The sequence below is a fragment of the Belonocnema kinseyi genome, chromosome 4 (genome assembly GCF_010883055.1).
Source record: "Belonocnema kinseyi isolate 2016_QV_RU_SX_M_011 chromosome 4, B_treatae_v1, whole genome shotgun sequence".
NCBI classification, from domain to species: domain Eukaryota; kingdom Metazoa; phylum Arthropoda; class Insecta; order Hymenoptera; family Cynipidae; genus Belonocnema; species Belonocnema kinseyi.
Window position 1 is genome coordinate 46,563,543 of NC_046660.1, and position 12,206 is coordinate 46,575,748.

Genomic DNA, 12,206 nt, shown 5'->3' on the forward strand with positions numbered 1-12,206 from the left:
TTCCTTGAAACTTTTGAATTTTTGAAAATTCCTTGGAGGTTTTAAAAATACCCTAAAATTTTATAAATCCATTGAAATCTATTCAAAATTCATTGGCATTCTTTTTTAAATACTCTAGAATCCTTCGAATCTTTTAAAGCTCTTGAAATTTCCTTGAATTTGTTTTAAATACCCTTAAATCTTTAAAATCCCTTTAAATTATTGAAATTAATGGGCAATTATTTAAAATCTTCAATCATATCTTAAAATTCTTAAAAATCTTTAAAATCCTATGAAATTCCACAATTATTGTGAATAAATTCTGACCTTTTAAAACACCTTCAAATCATTCAAATCTTAGGAAATCTTATAAAATCTCTTTAAAATCCCATGATTTTTTAAAATACCTTCTAATTAAACAAATGTTTGGAAATATTTTGCAAATGTCTTGAAACATTTGAGAATATCCACAAATATGTAATATCCTTTGAAAGCTTTTAATATCCCTTGAAACTTTTTTAAACCTTTTGGGATTCCTTGGAAATTTTAAAAATAATCTTAAACCTTTTAAATCCTTTGGCATACCTTCAAATGATTGTAATCTATTAAAAATACTCTGGAAACTTTTTAATATCCTAAAATCTGTCGAATCTTTTAAAACTTTTTAAATTTCCTTGGAATTTTAAAAAATACCATTAAATAGAGAATTGATTATTAATTTACTAGCTACTGATATAATTATAAATAAGGCAAACAATTTAATTAATCATTAATTAATAATTTATTAATAATTTTCGGTCAATCTTAAATTTCAGGAATAGAAATATTTAAGGGAATTGAGAAATTCATTTATTTTATAATTCGGCCATTTTTTTCTTGCTAATTTATGATCTTGTTATTAATTTTTTTTATTATTCTGTGTTAGTCCCGGATATTCAAACACTTTTTAATCAAGTGAAGAAAAACTAATTTTTTTTATATTGCTGTTTTAAAATATAATGCTACTACATAATAAATACAATTATTATACCTACAGATGATAAACAAGGAATATGATAAATCCTAAAATATTGTTTTCTATTACAACGGAATGACGAACTCTTAAATGTGATATTTTTTTATCTTTGAAAACACTCAAATGAATCGAAAATTATTTTTCGAAGTGCTGTAATAAATCCATGTTGAAATTAAATTCTGAGACTTGAGAACAAGAAAATAAGTATTATCACCTTGTTTTTAAATTTATGTAAATATAATTTTCATAAGATTCTTGAGAATATTTAAAAGATTTTTAAATATTTCAGGCTTGTCAAAAAAGAATCTAGAAGATTTTAATGCATTTTTTTGTAATATAGGATTTTAGGAAATATTATGAAAATTGCAAATCCTTTTGAATGCTGTTTTGAACTTTTAGAAGTTGTGAAGGAATCAAGAAATATTGGATACACTTTCGAAAATGTTTCCAAGTTTTTAAATATTTGTAATCTATTTAAAACGTCTTAAATTCCTGAAAATATTTTTAACTGATACGAAATTTTCTCAAAAATTTCAAATTTCATTCCAAATTTTAAAAAATTAACTTACAATCTTCTAAATTTTCCAGCAATTTAGAAACAATTTGTTTATTCTCTTGAAAAGTTTCGAAATTTTTATTACATTCTACTAAATATTTCTTGAATTTACCCAATTACTATTTTTAGAAATTTTAGGAAAACGTTTATTATGTTTAAAAACCTTATTCGATTTTCTCTTAAAGTTCTTTTTTTGAACGAAAAAATTATTTAAAATTTGCACATGAATATAAGCAAAATTCTTTTTTTTTAATCTTATCAGACCTTATAAACCTTCTAATTTATAAAAATTATTGAAATTTGTCCTGCATTTTTTATTTATTCTGCAAAATTAAAAAAAATTGCCTTAAAATCTTTCCGATTCTTCTTTGACTATTTTTGAAATCTTCTAAAATCTTTTAAACTAATCTATTCAAATTAATTTTTCGAAATAAAAAATTATTTTAATTTTTCTTAGCAACTTGAAAAAATGTCTTTCATTTTCGTGAAACTTGAAAAAATTCTTTTAAAAATCTTTACAAGTTTTAATTAGTTTTGAATCGTTTCAAAACTTTTGAATATCTCTTAAAATTACTCAAATTTTTTCTAAATTTATGTAATATAGTAAAATTTTACTTTAAAATCTTTCACGCTTTTTAAAGATTTTAGGAAATAATTCAAAACTTTGCTTGATCTTTTTTCGATGTTCTCTTGAAATTCTTTACAAAACAATCATTTAAAACTTTCCCATGAATTCTAAGAACTTTTTTTCACACCCTGACAAAATTCAGTTTATCTTAAAAATGTATACATATTGAAAAATTAAAAAAAAAAGGTCTCAAAATCTTCCATGTTCATTTAACCCACATTTTAAAATCTTTAAAACTTAAAATTATTCTTTGAAAATAAAACCGAAACCATTTCTCCACAGATTTTTTATAATTATTAAAAAGCTGAAGAAAATGCATTAATAGGTATAGGACCAGAGTTCCATAAGGCTTAACTTTAGTGACTAAAAAGTGATTTGAGAAAAAAATATACTATTTTTTTAAGTACCCTAAAATCTTTGAAAATCTTCTTAACAAAATTAAAGCTCTTATTGACTATACTTTATTACCTAGAATCTTGCACAATATTCTAAAATTTTTGATAATACCTTGAAATAATTAAAATTCCTCAATTATTTAAAATAAATTCTTTGAAATGCACTAAAATATTATAAAATCCCGTGAAAGTAAAATAAATAAACTTTCTAAAGCTGTGTGAACCCTGATTAATCTTGAAAAAGTAGTTAACTTACACAAAACTCTCAACTGAGCAGAAGAGTATTTAGTCTTCAGTTGGTTCGTGGCTCCACATTGGTACATCGCCTGATCTTTCTCCGGATCGACTCTAAGGATCTTCATCACATTATCTTGAATGAAATATCGATCCCTATCCTCTGGTGGCAAATTGTATTCGTTTAGCACTTCGCCATTTCGAAGCCACTTGTACGAAACATCGGGAATTCCGAAAGCTTCACAGGTCCAGGTCAAATCTCCTTGATAGTCGACATGCTTGTCAGTGAGAGGTATCGTAAAATTCGGGGCGGCTTGTATCGACAAAAGCACGGAATTGTCTATTGAAAGTCGTTCGTTCGTCGCTCGACAAACATATTCTCCCTGATCTTCGACATTCACGTGTGGAATTATCAGCACTCGATTATAATTTGTCGAGTAAGATCCTCGAGGTAAATCGGCGCCCCTTCTTGTCCAGTTATATGAAGGTACGGGACTGCACAAGAATTTTTTTTTACTAAGTTATGTCTTTTTATTTAATGACAAACTTCAGAGCTCATAATAATCTCAAAATAGAAAAAAAGGGTAATTTTGAAAGAAAAAAAATAGGATAACAATAGGAGGATCAATTCTTTATAATGAATTTAATTTAGATACCATATTAAATGCAAATATTAAGTGCTTTAAATTCCCAAGATTTCGAGATAAAATATACCGTCTTTTCGAGAAAATAGATTTATTTACAACCGAAACAGATTTTCTGCCAAAAAAAGATGAAGTTTTCAAAATAAAAAGTTGAACTTTTCAGAAAATGGTGACTTTTAATGGCTTTATTAAAACGCTCAAATTTCCCACAAAATAATCAAATTTTAAAAAAAAAATAGTAGACTTTTCACCCTACAAAGACGAATTTTTAACCTAAACGGTTAAATGTTTAAAAAAGATTATAAATTTCAAACCAAAACAGTTGTATTTATAACCATATAAGTGAACTTTTAAGCAAGAGACGAATTTGCAACACAATAATTTCATTTTTAATAAAATACATGAATTTCCAAATAAATAGTTGAATTACAAACTAAAAAAGATATGGCTCTAACCAAAAAGAAGTAATTCTCAACCAGACTTGAATTTTCAACGAAAAAGAAAAAAGTATCAAACTAATTGTTGAATTATTAAGACAAAAAGACGAATTTTCTACAATACAGTTGAATTTTCAACTCGAAAATATGAATTTTCAACAAAAAATATTATTTACACCCAAATAGTTGATTTTTCAAAATAGATGATAAATTTTTCACCATAAAAATTAATTTTATACAAAGTACTTCAACTTAATTAATTTTCGACCAAGAAATGTGTTTCAAACCAATATTTGAATTTTCAAATTAATTATTAAAATGTTATTTAAATTAATTTTCAATAAAACCAAAAATGCATTTTTAAGAAAATAGTTCAATCTTCAACCAAATTTATGAATTTTCAACAAAGACGATGAAAATTCTAGCAAAGAAGACAAATTGTTAAGCAATCAGTTGAATTTAAAAAAAAAATGAAATAGTTAAAATTCTGATTGCAAAAATGAATTTTTAACAACAACAAAAATATTTGTCAGCATAATAGTTAAATGTTCAGTTACACAAATTAAATTGCAAATAAACAAAATTTTGCACGAAAATTGTGAACTCTTTAACCAAAACCGATTAATTTTCAAGCAAAATAGTTGAATTTTCAACAAATTAGGTACATTTCTGACCAAAAATACCAAATTTTACCAAAAGGGATAGCATTTCAAACGAAAAGACGAATCTTCAAAAAAAAAAAACAATTTAATTTTCAACTCAAAAATATGAATTTTCGAGAAAAAAGTAAATCTACAACCAGAGTTTAATTTTCTATTGAAATGGTGTATTTTCAATAAAAATGTGCATTTACAACTAAACAGTTAAATTTTCAACTAAATTAATTAATCCTTAACAAGAACAAAATTTATCTTTTACAAATCAGTTCAAGTTTCAACAAAATAGTAGTTGAATTCTCAACGAAACTAGGTAGTTCTCAACCAGATTTGAAATTTCGACCAAGAAAGAAAAAAATAGCAGTCTAATTGTTGAATTATAAATCGAAAAAGACGAATTTTCTACAAAACCGTGGAATTTTCAGCCCAAAAATATGAATTTAGAACAAAAAAGTTAAATCACCATCAAATAGTTAAATTTTCAAATAAATAGTTGAAATTTTGAACTAATGGTTCAATGTTTTACCAAAATAGTTGCATTGTTAACTGAAAAAATGAATTTTCAATCAAGCAGTAGCATTTTTGACCAAAAAAGATCAAACTTTAACCAAAAGAGATGACACTTGAAACCAAAAAGTCGGATTTTCTACCAAACAATTGAATTTTCCACCCGAAATTATGAATTTTCAAGAAAAAAAATAGCATTCAACCAAATAGTTTACTTGTCTATAAAAAAGGTTAATTTTCAAGCCGAAAAGGCGAATTGTTTACAAAAGCGGACGAATTTTCGACATAAAAATTCAATTTTTAACCCAGAAAATATGGATTTTCGAAAAAAATGTTAATTTTCAACCAAATAGTTTAATTTTCTATTAAATTGGTAAGTTTTCAAGATAAAAAAGACGAATTTTCTACAAAGCAGTTGAACTTTCAACTCGAAAATATATATTTTCAACAAAAAAGTTCATTTACTCCCCAATCAGTTTAATTTTCAACTAAATTGATGTATCTTCAACAACAAAAATTTAGTATTTTACAAAGTAGTTCGACTTAATTAATTTTCGATCTAAAGATATAAATCGTCAACCAAAAAAATGAGTTTAAAAATAAATAGATGAGTTTTCAACCAAAAAGTTTAATTTTCAACTAAAAAGGGCAAGTTTTTTAAGCAAATAGTCGAATTTTCAACTAAAAAAAAATCTACCTAGAATAGAATAGTTAAATTTTCAATTATAAAAATGGATTTTCAACAACAACCAAACTAACTTTTTTTTAAATAGTTGAATTTTCAATGAAATAAACGAATTTTCAACCAAGAAGATTAAATTTCTATAAAAAAAAGACGAATTTTTCAATTAAATAGTGAAATTTTCAAATAAAACAGATAAAAAGAAATGAATTTTCAATCAAATAGCGGAAGTTTCAACACAAATATATCAATTTTCAATCAAGGAGATAAATTTTCAAATAAAAATTTGTAATTTAAACCAAACAGATGAATTTTCTACCAAACAGTTGTAACATGAACTAAAAAAAAATTTTTTTGTACTATAATAGGTGAATTTCCAACTAAATAGTTGCATTTTTCATGAAAAAAGACCAAACTTTAACCAAAAGAGATGACATTTGAAAGAAAAAAGACGTATTTGAAATAAAAAACTTTAATTTTTAACCAAAAAATAGGGATTTAAATAAAAAAGTTAATTTGGAAACAAATAATTTAATTGTCTATTAAAATGATGAACTTCATATCAATTCTCAAGCATAAATGGAAGTCAAATTTTCAGAGAAAAAAAAATTTAATAAAAAACAAACTAATTTTCTATAAAAACAGTTGAATTTTCTACCTTAAAATAGGAATTTTCAACGAAAAAGTTCATTTTCAACCCAAAAGTTGAAAATACTTGAATTATCAAGTTGACGATATTAAATTTTAATAAAAAAGTTTCTATTTTAACCAAACAAACAAATTTTCTACCTAAATGTTCGAATTTCAAGCCAAAAAGATAAGTTTCTACAAAACGGTTAAATTTGTAACATGAAAATCTGAGTTTTCTATCAGAATTGATAGATTTTTAACGCAAAAATAAAAATTTCCTACCAAATACTTGAATTCTTAACTAGAAAATTTCATATTTCAGTGGAGTAAAAAAATTTTCTAGAAAAAAAGTTAAATTTTCAAGGTGAAACTGTATTTTCAATGCGAAACTATGCATTTTCAACAAAGAAGTTAATTTTCAACCCAAGAGTTGAATTTTCTATCAGAGCAGATATATTTTAAACCCAAAAAGAAAAATTTTCAACAAAATACATGAATTATCAACCAAACAGTTAAATTTTAAAGCCAAAGATATGAATAATTTATCAAATACACGAATTTTTAGCCCGAAAACATTAAATTTTAATAAAAAATATCAGTTTTAACCAAAGAGTTGAATTTTCTACCAAACTATCAAAATTTCAAGCCAAAAAATAAAATTTCTACTACAATGTTGATTCTTAACCTGACAATATGAATATTTAACAAAAAATTACATTTTCAACAAAAAAGTGGAATTTTCCAGAAAAATAGAATCATCAACAAAAACAGATTATGTTTCAAACAAAAATGAATTTTTAACAAAATAGCTGAATTTTCAGTCAAATACTTAACTTTCAACTAAAAAAGATCAATTATCAACCAAAAATGAAAGTCAAATTTTCAGATAAAAAAATTAATGTCAATTTTCAGCAAAACGGTTAAATATTTTACTGGGTTCTATTGATTAAATTCGCATTCAAAAAAATTCAGTTCGAAAAAACGAGTAAAGAGGAAAAAGGATAAGTTTCTTGCAAATAGATGAAAAAAAAGAATAACTTTTTAAGGTTGAATAATTTGTAAAATAAAACTTACTATCCAAAAGCAATACACTCCAGCCTGACTTCTTCGCCTGCAATCGGAGCTTCAGGGAAAGCCTTCGGGAAATTATTCGGGAATTTCAGTTGCTGGAAAGATGCTGAAACATAAAAATCAAGTTCAATAAATTCATACAGATTAAAAAATATATATCTCCAGGCCTCACACAGGTACTTTTTTCGCGCTTAAAAGGTGACAAATTCAGGATAAAATCAAAAGATTTCAGAACAATTCAAGTTATATTCATAATAATTCAAATGTATTTCAAGAATTTTTAGAAAATGTCATTGCTATCCGTAAAACTGGAATAAATTTAGAGGAATTTAAAATAAAAGAGAAGAATTTGAAAAAATTCATAAGAATTTGTGAATACAAAAAAAAAACCAAATGAATTTAAAACAATTTGAAAATATGAAAAAACTTAATTGAATTCAGTAAATTTGAAGAATTGGATGAAATGCCTAAGAATTCAAAGTGCGGTTAATAGACTTCAGGTTCAATCAAATAAAAACATTAAAATTTTTTTTTAAAAGTCACTGAATTTAGTAGAATTTATGAGGATTCAAGTAAATACAATTTTTGTTTGTAATTTCACAGAATTTAAAAGAGTTCAGGATTAATTCCAAAAAATTTCAAATCTCTTCAAATCTTTAAAACCCTACTAATTTTTAACACAAGAAGCGACTAATGACTACAAAACAATACAAGTTAAATTCAAAAGAATTCAAATGAATTGGAATAATTCTAAGAATCGACAAAAATTTAATTTATTATCATAAATTTTGAGTGAATTTAGATAAATTTAAAAGAAATGAGAATAATTAGATTAAATTCATCAAAAATCAAGTTGAATTTAAAGCGAAATCGAGTGAATTGAAAATAATTTAAAAATGTGGAAAAATTAATTAAATTGGGTAGAATTGAGTGAATTTAGAAGAATTCAAAAAAATTTAAAAGAACTTAGGAAGAAATTACTTTTCAAATAAACTAATGAATCTTCACCTGGAATAGTCGATTTTTTTTACCAAAAAGATTAATGTTCAACTACAGACATTAATTTTCTACAAAAGGGGGGATTTTTCACAAAGTACATACAATTTCAAACAAAAAGTTTCATTTATAAATTAGAAATATCATTCTTAACAGAAAAAAATAGACTTACAGCGAAATAGTTAAATTTTCTACTGAAATAGATAAAATTTTTAGTTAAAAAAATTGATTTTTAACAAAGTAGTAACATTTTCAAACAGAGATGAATTATCAGTTAAAATGACGAATTTTTAACCAAATAATCAAATTTTCTTAGAAAATAGTTGAATTTTCAGAAAGAAAAGTTAATTTCTAACCAAATAGTAAAATTTCTACTAAATTGTTGAATTTTTAAGCCAAAAAAAAACGAATTTTCTACAATATAATTGAATTTCCAACCAAAAAAATTATTTCTTAACGAAACATGTTATAGTTAATATTTCAGCTAAGAAAAAATTTAATTTGAAATCGAAAACAGTATAATTCAACCAAAAAATACGATTTTACAACAAAACATTTCAATCTTAAATCAAAACTAATTAATTTTCAACCAAACAGTTGCATTTTTAACTAAAAAGGGTCCAATTCCAATCAAGATGATTAATTTTCTACCAAGAAAGAATAATTTTTAACTAGAAAAGATAAGTTTCCAACTTAAATTATTAATTTTCAACCCAAAATGGAATAGTCACATTTTCAGTCAAGCAAATTAATTCTTAAAGAAAAAATTATGAATCTTAAAAAAAAAGAGATTTTAAGTAAATAGCTCAACATCCAACCAAACAGTTGTTGTTTTTACCAAGAAGATTATTTTTTACCAAACTTTAGCAAAAGAGTTTAAAACTTTCAACCACGTAGTTGAATTTTTAAATACAAAATAATGAATTCGAAAAAATTAATTGTAAAAAATGTAAAAATTTTCATTGAGTTCCGTAAAACTAGATTTATTTTAGAGAAATTGAGGATCAAAGAGAAGAATTCAATGAAATTTATAAAAATTCTAAGTGAATTAAAAAAAAATCAAATGGATTGAAAACAATTTTAAGAAACTTAATTGAATTCAGTAAGTTTGAAACAAGCTTCAAAAAATTCAAAGAATTTGATGAAATGCGTAAGAATTTAAGGAGAGATTAATAATAGACCTCCTGATCAATTAAATAAAAACTTTTAAAACTTCAAAGAAATTTACTGAATTAAATATAGTTGAGTAAATTTAGAAGGATTCAAATAAATTCAAGAGAATTCCAAAGAATTTAAAAGAATTCAGGGTGAATTCCCAGAAAAATTTCAAATTTTTTAAATCCCATTAATTTCTAAACTGAGAAGTGACTAATAATTACAAAACAATTCAAGAAAAATTCGAAAGAATTCAAATAAATTGAAACAAAATTCGGAATCGAAAAAAATTGGAATGATAAAAAATATTTGAAAGGCTCTTCAAATTTTCGAAACCCTAAAAAATTATTCATATCTGGTGAAAAAGTATTTGAAATCCTAAAATTATTAATACCTTGGAAATCCCTTGAAATCATTTAAATCTCTTGAAAATGTCTTGGAATCTCTTAAAATACACTAAAATATTTCAGTCTTTGAAATCCTTCAAACTACTAAAAGAAATAAAAAATTTCAGGGATTTTTTGAAAATTTCCTCAAATATTTCGAATCCTTATATATTTTTTGAAGCCCTTGAAGACGCCTGAGAATTTTTGCAATACCTTCAAGTATTTAAAATCCTTTTAAATCCCATTAAATTAATGAAATCAATAAGAAATTTCTTTGTAATCTTTAAAAATAATAACAATTGATCCTCAGGATCAATTAAATTAAAACTTTTGAAAAAAAATCCACTATTTTAAGCAGAATAGAGTAAATTTAGAGAAATTCAAGTAAATTACAAAAATTAAAGTAAATTCATAAAATTGAAGAGAATTAATAAAATTCAAGAGAATTCCAAAGAATTGAGGATACTTTAATAAGAATTCAGGGTGAATACCAAATTTCCTAAATCGTTTAAACCCTGAATAATATCTTACTTCTCATGAATAAACTCTTTAAAATCCACTAAATTATTATAAAATTCCATGATATTTTCTAAAATCATGGAAAATGTATTAAAATAGATTGAGAGTCTTAAAATACCTTAATATCTTTAAAATTCCTTCAAATTATTGAAATTATTACAAATTTCTCGGAATCTTTATAAATATCCTGGAGCATTTTTTCCGACTTGCTAACCTAATTTTTTCTAAAAAGTTATGCCTATTTAAATTTTGTCTTCCTTCAAAATCCGCTGGAAAATTGAAAAAAAAAGATAAAAATTAACAAAATGGCAGCGAATTTTCTGAAAAAAATTAAAAATCGATTTTCTCAAAAAAATCATCTTTAAATTTGTTGTTAATTTTTTTGAACTTGCAATTTAATTCTTTTACGTTACAAAAGAATTTTCTACTTTTTCTTCGAAATAATGATAGATACAAAAAATTTTAACATAAAAGTGTGCACATCTGAAAAATTTCTATGAAAAGCGTCTCTTGTTTTTTTTTTTGCGTTATTTTTCATAGTTTACGAACGAAATTCAAAAACTACATTTCATTCTTTCCTTTCAATTTTTAAAACATGAAAAAAATATAATTTCTAGAAGATCCCACCTTTTTCATTTATCTAAATATTTTTTTCAAGTTTCTACAATTAACAGAAAGGCATCTTAGCAGCATCATGCGGGCTAAACCATTTTTGAGGCCGGGAAAATTTTTCCCCATAAAAATGTAGTTTTTGAAATTTGGTCGTAAACTATGAAAAATATCGCAAAAAACAAGAGTTTTTTGAGAAAAACGATTTTTAATTTTTTCAGAAAAATCGCTGCTATTTTGTTAATTTTAAACCTATTTTCAATTTTCTGGCAAATTAAAATTAAATTTCAAATAAACAAAATTTTGCATAAAAATTGTGAAATCTTTAACCAAAACCGATTACTTTTTTGACCAAAAAATATGAATTTTCGAGGAAAAAGTTAATCTACAACCAGAGTTTAATTTTCTATTAAAATGGTGAATTTTCAACTCAAATAATTGATCTTTAACGACAAAAAAAGTTGATTTTGTACAAAAAAGTACAAATTTCAACAAAATAGTAGTTAAATCCTCAACCAAACCAGATAATTGCCAATCAGATTTAAATTTTCGACCAAGAAAGAAAAACATATCAATCTAATTGCTGAATTATTAATCCAAAAAATCGAATTTTCTAGAAAACAGTGAAATTTACAACACAAAAATATGAATTTAGAACAAAAAAAGTTAATTCTCCATCAAATCAGTAAATTTTTCAAATAAATAGTTGAAATTTCAAACCAATGGTGCGATTTATTACCAAAATATTTGTATTTTCAACAGAAAAGACTAATTTTAAATTAACCAGTAGAATAGACCAAAAAAGATCAAACTTTTACCATAAGAGATGACATTTTAAAACAAAAAGTCGAATTTCCTACAAATGATAGATATAGCAATGATAGCAATTTTGTTAATTCTAAACCTTTTTTCATTTCTCCGGTGGATTTTGAAGGAAGGCGACGAATGCTATTAGAATAGAAAAGAAAATAATAAATATCTCTATTAACCTAAAAATTATATATATATAGGGGAAGGTAGTCAGGGTTGGGACGCTGTCAGGGTTGGGACACTCCTATATATCGAGCAAGACACTCCGCGCCATCCATGTCAAAGCGTGGTATTACT

At 24.4% G+C, this 12,206-nt stretch overlaps 1 protein-coding gene across 1 annotated transcript in view; it reads right to left on the reverse strand.

Annotated features, from left to right (window-relative positions):
* The window catches only part of LOC117171520 (contactin-like), a 40,291-nt gene that overhangs the window by 19,660 nt on the left and 8,425 nt on the right, over positions 1-12,206 (reverse strand). The window contains exons 3-4 of the mRNA XM_033358897.1: positions 7,438-7,540; positions 2,830-3,302 (exon numbers count right to left, since the gene is read on the reverse strand). Of these exons, the coding sequence (XP_033214788.1) occupies positions 2,830-3,302; positions 7,438-7,540 (576 nt within the window). The remainder of the gene's footprint in view (positions 1-2,829; positions 3,303-7,437; positions 7,541-12,206) is intronic.